At 39.9% G+C, this 19,982-nt stretch overlaps 1 protein-coding gene across 13 annotated transcripts in view; it reads left to right on the top strand.

Moving 5' to 3' along the window:
- pum (pumilio) overlaps positions 1–19,982 on the top strand; it is a 161,911-nt gene that overhangs the window by 81,058 nt on the left and 60,871 nt on the right. For 7 of the 13 annotated variants that reach the window (XM_017233049.3, XM_070281750.1, XM_070281752.1 and 4 more), the window contains one exon: positions 10,516–10,527. The exons of the other annotated variants lie outside the window; for them this stretch is intronic. In XM_017233049.3, the coding sequence (XP_017088538.2) occupies positions 10,516–10,527 (12 nt within the window). The remainder of the gene's footprint in view (positions 1–10,515; positions 10,528–19,982) is intronic. 13 annotated transcript variants of the gene reach the window in all.

The following is a 19,982-nucleotide window of genomic DNA, read 5'->3' as shown; positions in this document are numbered from 1 at the left end:
GAGCAAACAATAAAGTTATTAACAACATGTGTTGTCTGTCGTCGACAAATTCATGGCAGGATATCCCTCGAGCTTTGGACAACATCTTGAGGTTATGGCTTAAAGTGGCCAGTGGCTTAAAGTGGCCGAGTAACTTTATTAAATCGGGAGACTAACAATGTAGATACATTATACACAATTATTAATGTCTATATTTTATAATAAACATCTTTCTCTACCTTTACTTTAATATCTCTTGACTCTGAACTTGAAGTCAGTCGTCTGCATTTCAGCTTCAATTTTCCACAAGCCACTGAGCTTTGGAACACGAGTTTCAAATCTGAAGTGACAACGAGGAAAACATGGGGAAAAAGTATGAGACACGCTGAAAAAAGAAGCAATCTTGAAAGAAAACTTTTTCCTCAGCGAACACTGCAAATTGGGTTAATTAAAAACTGCTCGAGGTCATACGTAAGTCATAGCCAAAAAAAAAAAAGAAAAAAAAAAAAAATTAAAAACCAGAAAACCAGACAAGAATGGGCCCAGATAGCGAAGAGTAGAGAAAACGCTAAAAAGATGCGACAAACTTTTTCAATTAAACTTAATTCTCATTTTTCTCTGGCGTGGCTGGCGGAGCTCATCTTTGGCTGGCACTTTTTCCAGCTGCGCTTTAAATGCCGACAAAAAAGCGTCACAAATTGAATTTTGATCGATATATAATGCACAGAGTCTGGGGCGGTGGGGGCCCGAGACCAAGGAGCTCTAGGCATGGAAAGCAAAATGACAGCAAATTAGCAGAGGCATAAAAAGGTCGCACCCAAGCTGGTAGCTGGCTGGGAAAACTGGTCGAAAAAAAATTCATAGAGATGAAAAGATGAAAAGTTTGTTTTATTTTTTTTTTTTTTGTACCACCCACCCCTTGTCCGAGTTGGAAAAGTGCGAAAAATACACAGACATGTAGGCTGTGAGCTGGGGGTTGTGAATAGATAACTTCAAGGCTCGATGACTCAGATAATTGGGTTAGCTTAGGGGGGCTAACACATTGTTAAAAATAGTAATGTTCTAAGGACATAAGGTACTAGAAAATATTACCTTCTTTTAGCTTTAAAGAGTACTTCTTAGTCTACAAATTTGAAAGCGTGAGACCCCAAACTCCAACCCCTGAAACTCACTTTTAGCAATCACTCTGTTTTACACCTTTTCATATCGATTTCCTGGGAAACCAAATAAAAATTCCTTTATCCCTCTCGGTTACAAAATATTCTCTTGTCCGTTGATTTCAGCAAATTTTGTGTTTTTTTCACCCATCGTGTAGTGCCTCTTCAATTAAATGTTTGACACACAAAACGAACTCTTTTTTCTATTAAATCAGCCACTGCCTGGTGTCCTCCCCGGGGTTTTTTTGACGCAATCTTCTATTTTGTCTATCAGTAGGGTGGTGCTTTTTCGGGTTTTATTATTTTGGGCGCCATATTTTGGGCTTGTAGCTGTTTTACATTTTACAAAGAAACGAAAAGAAATATGCGAGTGAAGTTGAAAATTCACGCGCCAGTTTATTGAACCACACACATGTATCAACCGGGTGGGGTCGGTGGTCGGTGCCGGCGAGTTCGAATAAAATTCCATTCCCTCTCCCGAACTGACATGCAAAAAATGTCTGAATGAAAAGTAAGCAAAAGTAGCTATATGAGGGGAGGAACTATCATCCTACAATTTCACCCCGAAAGCTCCCCAAAAAAAAGTTTCCCCCCGCCCGGGATGGGGAGTGTCATCCATCTGCCATGCTTTGGTCCACAAATGTGTGAGCATGTTACATATGAAGCTCATGTTTGTCTCTGTGTGAATTTTCCTCTTTCATCAAATGTTGGGCGCATCACTTTCCCACCCATTTTCATTTATCCCTCCGATTCAGAGGGGGCCTGTCTGTGAGTCTATTTGCCAGCCGCTGTTGCATTTCAGCAGCATCTCTGTGCTGTGCTGCCGCATATATAAATCGATAATTTTCCGCTCAAATGTGCGGAAAATTTCGTAGCCAAGCTACTGCGTGCCGCCACTCCCCGCATGCTACATTTTTATTTAAACCCTCAGGGCGAACTGGCTATAATGTGGTCGGATTCTCAATATTTAAAGTAGTCAAATCATATAAAATTGCTCATTATTCAACCGTCAATATATGAAAAGATAACCGCAATTCATTAAAATGCTTAATGGTGCAATTAAATTGGCACTTGTATCAAAAGAATGCAATCGAATTTATATGAGTTTGAGTTTTTATATGAGTATGAGTTTTAAAGAGGCCATATCAAAAATAAATTCCAAGCTGTCTTAAAAATTATTCACTTTCTTCAAAAGATTAAATAATCTCTTTACGACAAAATATTTTATAAAATCTGAATAGATTTGTTTGAGAAGTTTTCCTTTGTCCATTTCTTTAGACCTGATGTGGCTCAAAAAAAGTCATTGACCTGCCTTAAAGTAGTTTACTTCTGGCCAGTGTGAGTGTGTGTGCTGGCCAAAAGCTTATAAACGTGTCCAAAGTCAGCTGCTGCCACATGTATTTGAATGCCATGTTGTGTTCTTGTGGCCAGTGGCTGAAGCACCACATAGAAAGAAATAAATATGACATGAGTTCTAGGGTCTTTTTTGTCGCAAAAAATGCCAAGAGCTACGAGTCAGTAAGTCAATTGTCAACACTTGAAACACATTTATTTTTTTCCTTTGGCCCTAAACTTGGAAACGGGTTTTTGCTGTTTTTTTTGGTCGGGCTTGTTCTGTTCTCTGGTCTGAAAAGTATTTTATTTTATTGTTATGATTATTTTGCCATTACAAAGTTGACTAAACTTTGTGGTGATGACTGCTGCTGGTTGATTGTATTGTAAACGCTTGGAATTCGTCAGATGCTCAGACAAAAAAGTGAGATTAAAAGGTTTTTAATTTATGATATATTTATACAAAATGTACACTTGTTAAAGCTGTTAAATGAATGATTAACATGACGGATAAATTTTATAATAAAATTTTATTCGGTTTAAGATTTTTGTTGTAAATTATTACAAGTAATGTCATATCCTAAAAATTATTTTTGGCTAAAATATTTTAATAAGAAGTGTATATGAGTCATGTAATTAATGGGTCTTAAATTAGAGATTTGTTAAAAATATTCTCAAAAGTGAAAGTAATTTAAAGTATGGAATTATTTCTATTCAAGTAGGTTCTTTGAACTTTGCTTTGATTTTCTTTATTTATTTATATTTGCGAGTCTCTCTAAAGAGCTCTGCTCGACCCAATTAATATAACAATTGCCACAGTCCGACTTTAAAACAAAGTCAAATACAATTTTCTGAAGAGTTTCAGGGGAGCCTCTATTAAAATGTAAATGATAAACTCGTTTTTTATTCAAATACATTCTTGAAAGCCATTATTTTAATTAGTCAAATATTTAATGCACTTCTATTCCAGCTCTCCTCCTTGTTTTTTTTATCCAACTTGAATCCTTTTTAGATGGAGTCCCCGAACAGAAGAGAGGAAAATAAAAGGGAAATACAACAAAAAGTGGAAACATTTCCGGCTTCCGCCAAACTGTTTCCTGGCCAACGATAAAATACTTTTTTATTCTAAAGCTAATGTGTATGGGAATATATATATATATATATGTGTTTGTGTGTGTTAGGAGGCTATGGGGGGAAAAAGGACGAGTTCCATTTGGAAAACCTCTCGAAAACGGAGCCGTTAATTTGCGCTTTGCCTTTTGTGAAAATGGTGCAAGTTTCGGTTTATTTTTTTCTCCCTTACATCCTTTTACATTTCGGCGCTGATTTTTTTTTTTCGGTTGTATTTCAAATTGTCTGCACTTAAATTGAAATTAACGAGGCGTAAATTTTTTGGTATATGATCCTTTAAAAAAAAAAAGGGATACAAAATGAGTATTATATATATTTTTTTGTTGGCCGTTGCCTTGGTTTGATTCTTTGCCTTTAATTGGGCGCTAAGTGTGGAAATTTAATGCTTTTGGCAAAAAGGGAAGGAAATTCTAAAAGAGCCGAGAAACCCAAGAGCTGTCAGTAAGAATTATTATGTCTGTAATGCAATGCGTGTTGCAAAAAAGGGATGCCCAACGAAATGGGCGTGGCATATCCCCACCCACACCTACACACACAAACACATAGAGAGACAGACACTAAGATACAGGAGACGATGCCGCTTCAGTGGAAATAAAAAGCCGCAAGGATTTATCACTTTGGCATCGTGGCATCTCATCCTCCTCGGTTCTTGGCTTCTCCAGTCCCCAGCACGCTGTACGTTTCTGGTTTGCTTTCTGCAGTCGCTGCTCCTTTGGTCCGAGACACATCTCATGCTAACAAGCTCCCCCGGCAACCTCAGCTTCCCAGAAACCCAGCATCCAGACTCACTAACTGACTCTTGTGGTTGGCTGGCATGCAAGTTACTTACCTTTTCCAACGAAGGGAGTACACTGAAATTAACAAGTGATGGGAAAACAATTAATATTAAGAAAAGAGCTTTTAGAAATTAGCTCTTAGAACTGTATAGTACTTGTTTCCATACCAACTAATTATTAAAATATAGAACCTTAAACCTCTTAAAAATAAATCTCTGTGTTTATGGAAATGCCTCTCTGGATAAGGCAGGTCTCTGCAAGGGGCGGCCTGAGCAGAGATGGCAGTGGGTGGAGATGGCAGCTTAAAATGCTCTTCTCTGCCATCTGTCGTAGCATATGTAAAAGGTATTATGGCTAAAAGCAAAAATATTGCATTCGACAGTGCAATTTGTTAGCTACGACTATTTGAATGATGTCGATGCAAGGGGGCCACAAATGTACCAGAGGTAAGGATATGGACCAGGGCCCCAGATGTGAGAGATCTGTGGGGGCAAAAGTTAGCCATATTGAGTTAAGTGCGTTTTGGATTTGATTTTGGTTTTCACCGTCTGCTGCAGAGTGTGTGTGTCTGTGTGGTTGTGAGCTTTGTGGGGGGCATAGATGTATTGATTGGTAGTTAACCCACAAGTCCGGGCCATAACTATGATTTGTAGAGTTGCTGGATATTTAGGTAACAAATGGATACTATGGAGAAGCCATAAATTACTACATATTTGCCTTGCCCTTAACAAAGATAATTTATATAGATGATTATGTAGTTTTTGGAAAATTAAATAATGTCCATTGCTATCGGCATTTCAATGTCAAGGGTCCTACTTACCATGTTGCAGTGGGCCGGGTGCTCTTTTTGTGACAAGTATCTGGCAGATACATTTGCCTCGAACGTGCCGAGTGCACTGAACATGGGATGTAACGTGTGTCCCGGCCAAAGTATCTGACAGATACATATGCTCGCATGCCTGACAAAAAGTCAACTTCAGCCTATGGCCAAACGTGCCGCCATGAAGCGCGTTTGAAAAGTGTCAAAGTATCTAGCAGATACACTTCTTCCCCTCACCTTTCTCCCTGTATCTCCATTGTTTTCTCCATGCCATTTGCAGCGGTAAATGTGTCACGTAAGAACAATTATGGAAACTCACGCAGACGAACTGTGTCACACGTCACATAGCCACCGAGAGACCGAAAGACCTCAGAGAAATTGCCATAACTCATAAATGGTTTGAAAAAAAAAATACGTACATATATGCTTGAAGAAATGGAAGTTGTGTCCCCGGATTTACTCACTGCTGAGCATTCGTAATGAAAATCTAATTTTATTGCATTTAACTCGAAAAGAAAACCCTCGCTTTGTGTGAAAACTTTCACCCAGTAAGAAGGTAGGCAGGTAGGCATTACAATTATTTATTGTGGAAACCCAAGAGGAAACTAACTGAAAATAATTGCAGAGAAAAGCAGAGTTCTACGTGCCACTGCTGCTGCAGATGCTGCTGCTGCTGCTGGGGCTGTTGCAGTTGCAATTTTCCATTTCCAATTACTGAGCTCCTCATTCCCAGCATGATCATACGATCATTAAGCATTTAACCCACTTTTCTGGCTTTGTAGTGCTCAGTTCTGTGTTCTCGTTTTCTGAATTCTATGCTTTATTTCCTCATTGTCGTAGTAGCTAGTCAGAAAAAACAGAGGGGGCCTAGTCAGAGAAGCCTGTCAAACGGGAAAAACAAACAATTAACATTTTATGTTCGGGCGAGCAAATTTTTGTGCATTTCCAGCAGTGGTGGCAGAGGGGAAGGGAAACAATTTGCGGGAAAATGCATTTCCCTGGCAAATGGCAAAAGTTTGAAATGGGCTGGGAAGGGAGGAGGAAAAGCGCCACATAATCCTCTGCTGCAAGCTTCTGCTCATCCAAGCAATTCATAACTTTGCACTTACAAATTATTTAAGCAAATTATGCGCCTGCCCCTCGTCCCTCTCCTGGTATGAATCTACTTCATCAGCCGTTTAGTAGCCGAGAGCCTTTTGTAAGCGACTCCCGACCCAACCCAGCTAGCTCCAGCTCCCTGTTATCCCCGACAGCCAGTCGACGTATATATTCGTTCGCATTCATAATCGTTTAGATCCAAAAGTGAATATAAAAATGAACTGAAAAAACTGGCAGCGAGATGATGATGAACTTTTGAGTGGAGTGGGGCAATGTTGGCAATTTGTTTTGGCAAAGAAAAAATTTGTAATCCAAAAGTTGAGTTCATCTAAGTTACACTTGAACACTTTTGAAAATGAACAAAGTTGAATGAGTTGCTCTGGAAATAAAAAGGCTCAAAAATGAGAAGCTACAGCCGGCTTAGGATATGGAAATATAAACATAAAAATAACACCAAAAAAATGTGCCTTCGTTTCAGTCCTTGTATTGCCAACATATTGCTCATTTTATCATTCAACCACCAGAGTAGATTCTTCTGTCAGCACCACCCAAGTATCCTTTTTCACTGATTTTGTGGGCGAGACGCTTCGCTGACAAGCGTGTAATCTCAACATTAGTGGCAGAGCACTGGGAGCTGGGAGCAGCCGCAAAAAAATTAAATGAAATAAAATACGTAGGCAGTCGCTTCAGTTTCTAACCCTTTTCGGAAAGTATGGCTCACACACGTGGCGTAGACACGTGTCAAAGAAGTGTTATCGCCGGGGCTGCAGGCAGGCCTTGGGCCGTGAGCCTTTTGGGGAAAAAATAACCCGACATCTTCCCATAACTCGACCCTCTCTCTAATGTCATGTGTGACAAAACGTAGAACTTGATGATGTCTCATAAAAATTCACTTACTCAAAGATTGCAATCGAAACAATATTTGTGGGTGTGGCATGGGGTTTATAGGAATATTTTTTAAAGTGGGGAGACATTTAATAAATATTGGAGGGGGATTATGGCTCCTCTTTTTAAGTAACTTCTTAAAAAAGTTATATTTTAATTTCTTAAAAATATTCAGTTTACTTTTCGTTTAAATATGAATTCCTTGTCACGTGCATGAGTTTCTGTTTGTTTCTAGTCCTCTCCGACTTCCATCAATACCCATCTTTCTTTATCAATGACAAATAACTCCCCCGCACTCTTCAGTTATTCCTTATATTTTTTCTTTAGTTCCCTCCCTAAGCACAGCTGTAGAACATTTTGTGGTCATGTTGTCGAGGGGTAGTGGGTGGGTAGTGATTGGGGGAAAAGTTGCTTTGGGGGAAAAACATGTGTGTGAAATCACTTCAAACTTGAAAGAAGAAGGAAAGCCAAACCATCCCCAACCATGCTGGCCTGCGTGCCTGCATTCCGAGTGTATCTGATAGATACAGATAGAAAACATATGATGCTCACTTTGGCCACCGCACAATTTATATAATGATGTCGCACTTTTGCTTCCTCTCCTCTCGTGGCAACTCGAGGGAATATCAATTTTGTTGTGGCTCTTGTTGCTGTTGTTGCATTTCGGCAATAACTATTTATTAGATACATAGATACATTGTATCTGCTGCGTGCCTTTTTCCTTCCTTCGCTTTGACTTGTGCGCTGTGCTGCTCTAAAATGCAATTTTATAGCTGTCAGGGGAATTTAACGCCAAGCGCGAAAATGCCAAAACCTTACGATGCCTTCCACTCCTCCCAAAGCCTGCCGCCTGCCGCCGTGTCATGTAGTGCCTGCCTCCGCCCACTTGCCACCACCCAACTCCCACTGCCCAACGCCCAACGCCCTTTGCCCATCGCTTGTCTTTTGTTTACGCTGCGCTAGTTTTTGGCTAACGATAAAGTGTCAAGATATTCCTTTTTTTCACTCCATTGTATTCTTTTTTTTTTTTCTCGTTCTACGACACTTGCAACCAACAACAAACAATTTCCATTTTGTTGTTGTTGTGCTGGGCTGCGTGTGTTTGTTGGTAGTAAGTGTGTTTGGTATTCTGTGTTATGCATTGCGTGCAAAGCGTAAACAAAAGGGTGAAAGGGTGAGAGCTAGAAAAAATGGCTAGCAAAAAATGAAAATAAATAGAAAACGGAAAGAACCTCTGAGCCAATATAGAAAGAACTTCCCTTTGGACAAAGGCCCCCGCAAACCCAAACCCAAACCCAAACCCAAACCCATGACCCATCTATGAACTCTCCGCACTGCGTGTGCAGATAATAAAACTAAATAAATTGATGGTCTTTGTGCACAAACTGACAAGTTGCAGGCAACAGCAGAGGAGCGTTCGATGGTCGTATGGTGGATGGCTACATACATATACTTATGGCGGAAATATTCAAACCGAACGGCAATATACAATACACAAAAGATAGCCCAGATAGATACACAGATATTAGACTTGGATGCATGTAGCCATGCTTCGTTTGTTAGATGGATAGCTCGGGTGGTCATTTATCATCTCCAGATAGCAGTGGAAGAATGGAAAGCGCAGTGCAGGACTAGGGGGAATAATCGAGGACAAAGGAACAAGTAGTCTGGGGTGTGCTTTGCTTTAAAACCTTTAAAAGCCAGCAACTAAATAAATCTAGAGACATTAAATAAGCCACATCAATTATAATTAGTTGCTTAATCCGCCTCATAACCCAATTTCCTTTCAAGGCCGCACCAACTGCGACCACTCTATTGCAACGCCCCCTCGTTTCCTCTAGCCGCCACCCACATTTCTCCACCCACTGCGGTTTATGGGCATAAATCAACCACGAAACGTAATTAAAACATAAACAAAAAACAATCCCGAGCAGAGATCCGAAGAGCAAAGCAAACCAAAGGCAAAAAGTGCACAGATGTGCCTGCACAAACATTTTTTGGTCTGAACTTTTGTTGCTTTCTGGCCATAACAGAATATCTTTCTAGCCCAGGGGGCCAACGTAAATAAACAAAAAATTATGCCAAATTAAGGGTGAACCAAAGGGACAAGGGAGTGGGCGGCTAAAGGATATTGAGTCCAAAATGCTGCAGTTTTCAAACGAGTTACTTAACAAAACATAATACTGAATGGAAGAGTGTCGGGGTAACAGGGCTCGTTTAACTTTTGGTCAAATTGTAAAGCCGAAAGGCTTAAAAAAATAAAATATTAATATGATCCCGCGCCCCAAACATGGAAATGAAATTTCATTTACAAAAAAATAAAATCAGCAACAAAAAAAAATTAACAAACAACTGATGTCGAAAATCAAAGGATATCCAGGGTGCTATGGAAAAACTCACGTAGGTTCTGGCCTTGTTTTTTCGGGAAGATGAAAAGTATGGGTGGGGCTATCAAAAATTTAAAAGCTTTTCATGTATTTCCCGCTGAGCTAAGGGCGGGAAAAACTCCTCCGCGGATATGTAAATGATATTTTGCGAGTGGACGTCAAACGCAGCAGCGATGTTTTCTCCACAACCAACAAACCGCACCAGGCTGGCTCTTCCTCTTCTCCGCAGGATTTTCCACCTCCACACCCCTCCGCCAACATTGCGGTCGGAAAAGGCCACAGGGCAAGCGGCATTGGTTTCTGTTCCTCCGTTCTATAAGCCGCTTTGCCGGCCAATTTTCATCTCGTCTCTCTCCAGCCCACCACTCCCCCAGCTCTGCAGCTCTCCAGCTCTCCACCGCCCCGCCCTTTTTCCCTTTATAGGCATTTTAAATTTTCCATTGGCCGGATTTTCAGCATTTTACAAGCCATGAATTTTTTAATAACCCTGCCGCTTCTTCCCTTTTGCCAAAAACGCAAGCGACAATTTTCCCGTCAATATTTATGAGAAGCGACCAAATTGAAGTTGACAAACCCACTAGCCTGGCCCGGAAAGCTGGCTGGCTGGCTGTCACAGCCAGTAAAAGGTAAAGGTTGTGAGGAGTATCTTGGCCTGGTTGGCAGACTGCAGCTTTTCTCACTATTCTCGAAAAGCCAAACAAAGTGCCAGGTTCCTTTTGTTTTGACATGAATGGAAATTTTAAGTTGGCTTTTAAGGATATTCCCTCTTAAATATTCAAAGGATTAAGTTTCATAGTTCATAGAGTAAAAAATCGAAAAAAGTAGCTTTATATATCAGGTCAAGGTTTAAATCGAAACTATCCTCAGCTGAATTTATTTTTTAACATATCTGAAATTGCAATTTCCACAACCATTACTCACCTCGAATTTATCTTTCTTTCTACTTGCAGGTAGGTGACAATGTACGTAACTTGTTTGGAGGGCCGACTACCGGGCTATCTACTCCCTGAATCCCCCTAACTTTTGGTGGTGATGTATATATACACAAAAATCCTTCACTTCGTGACTTTTCCTCTTGGCCCATTGAAACAATAACCTTTCAAATTGGCTTATTTATTAACAATTGCTAATCATGTTATATAATCTGTGAGGAGCTGTATTTTGTGCTAAACAAAATCTTCCGGCAAAGTGCGTCATTGCTGGGGCGTTGGGCGATAGGCGGGTGGGGCGAGAATATTAGCAATTAAATTGTATTTACTGAACTTGAAGCTAAGCAACTGGCAAATGCCGGCTAACGGAATTTTGTTTGGGCAATTAATGGCAGACCATAAACAGAACAGAGACCAGAATCCTCAGAAACTGAAACCAGGTGAACTAAAATATATCTTACGGATGCTGCTGCCAAGAAGGCGAGTGCCATAAATTTGGCTCGACCAAAGATATATACTTTTTTCCAAGGACATGAGAGAGATGATTGCGAGTGTCGGTATACAGACAATTAATATATCCGAGATATATTGAGGTATTTATTAGGTGGCAGGAGGTTAGTCATCAACACTCTGCCGGCGACATTAAAATTTCAGCATTGTTGCGATATTATGAATACCCTGGAGCTATGTTTTCTTTTATGGCAAACATAAATACCATAACACAGTAGCCATGGCTTCGGCACTGGGATATATTTTGAGTTTATTTTGGCACCACACCTATTTTTATACACATAGCGCATAAACCTATTAAAATGTTAAATTTATTTGATTAAGAAACATCCACTTAGTCAGCCGGCACTTGACTAAATATAAACTTGTACCAAATCAGCTGATTTTGTTTTAGGTTTAGCATTAAAACATGGATAAAATCTTTGAGATTGAAACCCAAATTCAATCATCGCATAGAAATAGGCCTCAAATCAAGTCAATCATTTGCATAACAAATGTAGCATTCGAATCAGATTTTAGCACAGAAGATGCCAGCCGGCTTTTTGAAGGATTGTTGTCGTCGTTCCAAAAGCAAAACGAAAACAAATTAAATAAAAAACCTAACACAGGCCATATATTATTGATAAAACAAGTTGCTAATTTATTTTTTTGACTTTGAAAACGAGCCAGACGGCTTTTGATTTGATTTTGATTTGTGAAAGAATTTGAAGTATGATCGGGTCGATTGGAGAAATAATATTTTTAGACAAATAGATCTTTGCAGGCATTGCCTAATTATTTTATTATATAACTTGCTTTGTTATAAAGTCAGTCAAAGTCATAAAATAGACACAAACCTGTCATTCGATCTGACAATTCAACTTATTAATGAACTAGACCAGTCCAGTCGGATCGGGGAAGAGTCATCTCTTAACCTGGCTCAGAAGCGATAAAAGAAATCTTAATCTATAGCAAGTTAGACCTGAATGGAGAATGTCAAGATCGTAAACAAACCAAAACTAAAACAAGAAACGTGCCATCAATGAGGTTTTTATTGTACTACGCCATATCTTATTGAAACATATTTTAAGGTTTTGAAATATCAGTGGGTCTGCAATTGTCTAACTGATGAAGCAACCCTCGTTTGGCAAAGCTTGGCTCACATATTTCACAAGACATTTTTTTAATTTTTTAATTATAATCATTTTCGTGTTTTTCTGTTAATTTCATTAGAGTTGTGGGTATATTTTTTTTTGTTGGCTAGACCGCGAAATATAAAACGAAACTGACTTTATAGGCAATACCATATATATATATATATATGGTATATATTTGTTGTTATTCCATTGGTCAACCATCTAACCAAAAATCAAAAGCAGAAAAGAATTAATAAGCAACGGTAATCAAACGGAAGCGGCCAAGTAGTATTGTGGCTCGTGGGTTGGCCAATTTCCGGTTGACCGACAACACGATTATGTAAATGTGCTTAGAACGCTTGAAAGCCTGAATGCAATCTACATAAAAATAATGGATCATCATTCACTTTGGAAACCGTTGAACCGTCATAATAACCGATAATCGCTTCTAATGATGATTTCACATATTAATCGAATTAGTTTATAATAATAATGGTGACGAGATGGGCGTAAGATCAATCAAAACAATGGAAACTTTATAGACTAAGGTTTTTGGTTTTCAAAATAGAAACTCCGGATCTCTCTACTTAAGATCTTAGATGAACCAGTTGGTCTAATTTCGCAATTAAACATTCAAGAAGATCGCAATCACTCGCCCCAGTGTCATTCATTTTGTGTGGAAAGCTTGTGGGACTCGAGCTACCGACCAGAAGAATTAAGAATTCGCAGCACGAAGAAAGACAGATGGGAGGAAGGGTGGTGGGTGGGTGAGTTGGTAGAACCGGTTGGAAGATTCTTCTTCTCTGCTTATTGCCTTCAAAAATGAGTGTCAATGCTGGGGAAGAAACGACGAAGACCGACCGCGGCCGTCAAACAAAATGAAACCGGTTCTCCAGAACCTCCGGCTCTTAGATATACCCCTCCATGTTCTTCGCGGAGGAGGAGGGGTGTTCTTCCACGGTGTACCGTTAAGTAAAGCGGTCAACGTAACGGTGAACCAAAGACAGCAAAGAATCAACTTCTTTCACATTTTGGCTTTGGTTTTGGTATTGGCTTTTGGCTTTGGTTTTGGCCATTTGGTTTTTGCATTTTCTCAGTTTCCTTTCGAACGAACGAACCCCCATACCCATACCTTCGTTCTTCGTTCTTAAGCTTTCTTTTCATTTAAGCCAAAAGTGCATAAGGCGAAATCTGGCTTGTTTTTATTTTGCTCTACCCTGAATCTGTATTTTTTCTGATTTTTTGGCCAATTATTTCCTCTTGGCCTCTGCAGCATTGCACATTTTTGTTCCGAGTTGGCCTGACCTGATTCTATAGCTCCTATATCCCTGGTCCTTGTCTGTCCTGCTACCGCTCCCGTCCTCCTTTTTTAATTTTTTTTTTTTTTATTTTTTTGTTGGATCTTGTTCATGCCTTTGTGCTTTTTGCGGTTGTTGCAGCAAATCTGTTGAACTTTTTGTTCAGCTCCATCGTCTCCTCTTTCAGCTACCTGGCCGGCTGGGTGTTGTGTTTCTGTTGTTGTTTTGGCTTAACGCTTTTTGACCTTAATACCCAAAGAAAGGCGTCACCTTTATGGAATGAAAGGAGGGCCAGGGCCGGAGAGGAGCTACACCCCTTACTTGACTCGAAGTTAGTGCAAATTGAAACTGTCAGTCAAACGGCAAACGCAACCAACCAGCTACCAGAAGCTCTACTACCAGACCCCCAAAATCCCTTAAAACCCACTGCCCCCTGTCAGCTCTCGCTTCACACTGACCTGACCTTGGCTGCATTTAAGTTGACAATGTCAAAGCGGATTATCTGGAAAAAAGTCCGTAAAGAATGAGAAGCTACTGGGCCATTGCATCAGAATTTTACCATAATGGTAAAGAATAGTTATCCATCAATTCCAGCCACTTAGATATAAGAATCTAAGAAATAATATCATGAATAGTAATCTTCAAAGCAAAGATCAATCTCTTTTGTCATTACTCATTCTTGAACGGATTTGAGTTGAAACCATTTGACATCCACGAAAGCCATCTCAAAGACCCTTATTGTATCTGCAAGAACAAAAACCCCTTTAGTAAATATATCAACACTATCTGTCATCGACTAAAGTGTGAAAAATCGAAATGAGACAGCAAAATAGCAAAGCCACAGAAACAGAAATATATTTCTGAAAACAAAAATAAATGTTGCGCTGTCTTGCCAAAATGTGTATGCCTCTTATACGTATTTCTTTTTGGAATTTTCACCAGGTAGAGTTGCCGCCAGTGATAAAAAAAAAGGCGGTCACCTTGTGGGCGTAGTCAGGCAGCAACACAACATAATTCAGCTTGTTGTCTGTCTGTCGGATTTGACACTTTTGTCGTGAGCTTTTTGAAAGATATGATGCCTGCTTGTGTGATAATGCTGATGATGATGATGATCCGAGAGATGATTTTTGGGGTGGAGAAAATATACTTAGTCATAGTTTTTCGTGTCTGTGAAGCTTAGACATTGCGGCTGAGGAAAAGTGGGTTAAGACTGCTGGGCCCCCAGCCATTGTTGTGTGTCGATTTTTGGCAAATGCGTCGTGTTTTCTATTGTTACTTTTACCTCACAACAATTGGCATTGAATGAGAGCCCTGTCTTTGTATGTCTTTCAGAGGAAAAAGTGCCCTAAATTAAGTCTAAACAAAAACACATTATTTAATTATTTATTCATAATAATCGATTTGAAATGCAACTTCAATACCCTCTAGTCTTCTTTGGTTATTTCTGTCTCGATCTCAGAAATTCGATCCACTGATCTTGACCTCTAAAATTTATTCAAATCATCTTTTGATAAGCAAATGGAACTCAATTTAGAAGGCAATTAAAATTTATTTCTTTGTTATGCGGCTTTACTTCCGAATTCCAAATGCATGTTTTTTATAAAAATTGTTTAAACTTGTCGGGTTTTTTAGTGCAGTTTTATTGGCTTTTAAACTTGTTGTCTATAAGGTTTTTATACCCTTGCAGAAGGTATTATAGTTTTGATCAAATGTGGACCCTATAGGGGAAAACCCCATTTTCAAGGGATTCTATCACGAAAAATGCACAAACAATCGAAAAAATATTTTGTTTCAGGATTTTGATGCAGAATGGTGAAGAATCGATTCAGAAATCGTTTAAGGTACTCCGCTTGAGAATCGGATAAGAATTGCGAAAAATATAGCCATCACTGTGGGCCATATGGGGGAAAACTGCATTTTCAAGGGATCCCCTCACGAAAAATGGACAAAAAATCTAAAAAATATTTTGTCTCAGGATTTTGATGCAGAATGGTGGAGAATCGATTCAGAAATCGTTTAAGGTACTCCGCTTGAGAATCGGATTAGAATTGGGAAAGATATAGCCATCACTGTGGGCCATATGGGGGAAAACCGCATTTTCAAGGGATCCCCTCACGAAAAATGGACAAAAAATCTAAAAAATATTTTGTCTGAGGATTTTGATGCAGAATGGTGGAGAATCGATCCAGAAATCGTTTAAGGTACTCCGCTTGAGAATCGGATCAGAATTGGGAAAGATATAGCCATCACTGTGGGCCATATGGGGGAAAACCGCATTTTCAAGGGATCCCCTCACGAAAAATGGACAAAAAATCTAAAAAATATTTTGTCTCAGGATTTTGATGCAGAATGGTGGAGAATCGATTCAGAAATCGTTTAAGGTACTCCGCTTGAGGATCGGATAAGAATTGGGAAAGATATAGCCATCACTGTGGGCCATATGGGGGAAAACCGCATTTTCTAGGGATCCCCTCACAAAAAATGGACAAAAAATTTAAAAAATATTTTGTCTCAGGATTTTGATGCAGAATGGTGGAGAATCGATTCAGAAATCGTTTAAGGTACCCCGCTTAAGAATCGGATAAGAATTGGGGAAGATATAGCTATCAATGTGGGCCATATAGGGAAAAACCCCATTCGATCTCCATGCGGAATCGATCCAGATCCACAAATCCTAATAATCGGCCTACTAGATGCGATATTTCCGATAAATATCTAGTCATAACTTCAAGGGTACATCACGTCGGTACCTCCCGAAGTTAGCTTGTTTGGTTTTGTTTTGCTTTATTTCCCTAAAGACTGTTTCGACTTAAAACTTGAATAAAGTTTCTTCCTCGCCTGCTTAAAAAAAAGAGGAGAAAAGAATTGCAGTAACGTCTACGAAACAATGGCGCAATGGCCAGAAGAGGTAGTAGAAGTTACCTTACCTTACCTGTTAAGGTAGGTAGCCCCCTGGCTCCATGGCATGACACTCAAAAGTATTTTGTATGTCAATTGCTATTCAAGCTACTCACGAAAATTCTTTGGGAAGAGAGACATTGAGAAAGCGAGGAGCGAAAAGGAAACAAGAAGGCTATAAGAAGTGCCGGCAAAGTGCCGCAAAGTTTATGAGCAGACTTTTTCTTCGAAGAGTCAAGAAGTTCACTTTCGGGCAGAGCCACCCAGAGGTCACCCTCCCGAGTTTGTTAATTAAATTCACGGCAAGTGTGAACGAGACAGAAGGTGGGGGAGATCCCAAAAAAAAAAAATAATAATGTGTATGCTTGATACATTTAAATGAGGCCTCTTTGGTGGGCCAAGCTGAAAAAAACAACAATGAAAATGATGTAATTTAATGAAACAAAGCGAAACCAAAACAAGAATTGTGAAAAAAATATGCTGCCTAACCGCGCAGTTCTCCTCTTTCATTATACATATGTATGGTACGGTTGGTCGCTGCTGTGTGCTTATCCATATGATATCATTATCATTATTGTTCTTATTCTTTTTCCGCCTCTTGCCGCTAAACCGCCATGCCTCCAAGCTGCCCCTTTCACCGAATCTGGTTATACATGTTTAGTCGGTGTGCCTTTCTTTTGGTCGTTGACTTGGCGGAAAAAGTTCACTGAACTTTCGTATACTAGTATAGTTGGTAGGAAGGGCAGGAAGTTGCATAGAAGAGGCGGTGGCAGGAGGTGGCGGCTTCTCGACTTTCGAAGGGAACGGAACATTTCCCCGAAAAAGTCCAACTACTGTCAGCCGGAAGATATATGGGTCAGGTGAACCTTTCCAAAAGTTAGTATGATGGAAAGGGTGTTGTTGGGTTTTAAGTTTCTATTGTAATAGTTTTGAAATATTTTTGACCTAAAAGTATTGCTAGACTTTCTACTAAAGGGTTTAATAAACTTTTAGTGGCTTAGTTAGAGGTCTTATCCAAAAATCCAAAATTTAAGTAGCTCGCCGCCCTTTTATCTTCCGATTTTGCATTTCCTTTAGCGATGTCTGGAAGCTTGTCTAGTCTTTTAAGTAAAAGGGCGTTCATGATTATAATGGACGGCAGCAGCAGAATAAAGAATAAGATACTAGGGGGCGGAGAAATCTTGAGAACAAAGAATGATGATGAAAGTTCAGAGGGGGGGTGCCCAGGAGAGAAGGGGTAGCAGCCACGCATTTTGATGGATGACATTGATTGATGATGATTAATAATGTTGCATTTTTATTGCTTTTCATCAAAGCAACGAAGTTCCCTCAGCTTCCTTTTAGTTTAAATACACTAAAGCGGACACTTGAGACACTCCTCCTCAAATAAGTGTGGGAGTGTGTGTGTGTTTCTGTGGATAACACCTGCACTTGGCCAAAGGACCTCTCTATTCCCCCGCTCTCTATCTATTATTTCACTTGAGTGCGGCGCAAACTCATCAAGGGCGTATCAACCCATCCGGTTGACCCAGGTCCATTATCCACCACCCAGACTCCTTTATCCTTGGTCCCTTTCGCCATTTTCTGCGCCACATGTTTCCACGCATATACGCTCAATTAAAAAGCATAAAATTACATTTTCGCTTAAATGAACTTTGGCGCCGTCTATCTCCGAGCCCTTTTTCATTTGCTGCCTCCCCATCATGCTTTTTCATTCCCGTTTTTCCATCGCGCTTTTCCGTTCGACTTCCTGGGAATCGCCATTTTCCAAAGAGTTTCTTTAAAACCACTTTTCAGCGCTTATTTTTTTTACCAATTTCAGTTATTATTTAAGAAAAAATTAAAATTTAATACCCTATCCTCTCCATGTAAGCCATTTGCTTCGAGTTGCCTTTTTGTAAATTTGATGAAATATTTTGTGGTTTCTCTTTAGTATCATGATTTATATTCTGCCTTGTGTTGGCGATTTTGCAAGGCAGCAAAAAAAAGTATGTTTTAGTAATGGCTCTCACCGCAAAGGCATTTCATCAGAAAGAACCTGCCTCTCACCTGCCCCGACACCATTGCCCAACTTGACCCCGTTCAAACTGCTAATTTAATATTTATAATATTGCGACAACACAACAAAAACACACACAACATAACATAACATACAGCAAAGCGTGAAAAAAGAATATAATTCGGTTGCTGTATATTGCGGCAACACATGGCGTATACTTAATTACATGCTGTGTTATACAAGTTGTTAATATTCCCGGGCACTGCCTATAAATTAATATGCAAAACACAGAGACGACACACCCGCACAGATTTGGATAAAAAATGAGGGCAACAAATAAAGATGGAAGGATGACGATCCTTTGGTAGCTGGTCTCAGCTGAAAATTTGAAATCCTCGGCTCAGTTTAATGAAGCATGCTAGTCCTCCTTAAGTATGCCAATAAGTTGCCCAAACCGGGTTCATGGCGGTGATGGCACAAGGTGGGGCTTTAAAGGACACAACCAATTTGTTTTTGGAGGGGTTGCCATAGTCACATATGAATTTTTAAGTGCAAACATAATAAGCAGCTTAATGAACACACACACACATTCGCTCACATGCACACGTGCTCCCGGGAGTCCTTTCGTCCTGTCCCTGAATTTCGAGAGCAACCCTTTTTGTGTATGCGGGGGATTGTGTCCTGAATTTAACACGTGTGCGAGTGCGTGAGGCTGTTACGGGTGGAGGAGCAGAAACTACACTCGGAAAATGGGGATTGATGGATTAAAAATAGAGAATTCCAACGAAATATTATTCCCACCCGTTAGGAGTTCCTGCTTTTAATTAGAGATTTTATTGCGAGTGTAGGGGAGAGCGTGATGGCGCCCAGAACCGTTTTCACCCAACTTTATCATCGTTAACACTTTAAGGGCTCTGTCTCGCTGCCCGGCTTCCCGGGCCGCCTCGGCTCGTGTCAGTCAGCGTTGAAAATACCACAAAGAACTGTCAAAGTCGTCGTCATCCTTCCACAAAACCGACCTCCCGCTCCTCATTTCAAAATCCTCCGCCATCATGATCGTCGTCATGAACCAGTAACAGCAGCCGCCACAGCAGGATTGTCATCATATCATTCCCTTGTCGTGGGTGGATTTTTTTCCTGTTGCCTGTTGTTGCTTGTGTTGTCCCTTTGGTTTCTTTGTCCTTCGGTCGGGTTGGTGTCCTGTCACCAGTCTTCCTCTCTCAGTCGGTCTGTCGGTCGGTTGGTCTGTGACTGTGTTTATTTGTAGCTGTAGCTGCTGTTGTTTTTGTTATTTTATGCTCGCACAATTTGCATTTTAATTATTTAAGAGAATTTTGATTAAAAAATATGTATTTGTGTGTATATGTAAAGCCACGAGATGGGCACAAAAAGTTGTTGCTCTTTCTATTTGGATAGGATGCTTCATTTCGCCGCAGAAGGATATGCAGGCTTCGATTTGCTTTTCGATTAACATTTAAATCAAATATTTGCAAATACTACGATGGGGTCAATTTTTATGCAAAATATTCCATTTCAATTTCAAATAAAAAATTAAATTTTCCACAAAATTCTTGTCTAGTTTTCAAGAAAAGAATATTCATACTTCGGTTTTGAATAATTTCATATTGTAGCTGCTGCCTATCATGGGCCTGTCACTCCAGAGAGCTC

This window comes from Drosophila bipectinata, chromosome 3R (assembly GCF_030179905.1).
Source record: "Drosophila bipectinata strain 14024-0381.07 chromosome 3R, DbipHiC1v2, whole genome shotgun sequence".
In the NCBI taxonomy this organism is placed as follows: domain Eukaryota; kingdom Metazoa; phylum Arthropoda; class Insecta; order Diptera; family Drosophilidae; genus Drosophila; species Drosophila bipectinata.
Note: the sequence above shows the minus strand (reverse complement) of the source record. Positions and strands in the feature narration are given on the sequence as shown.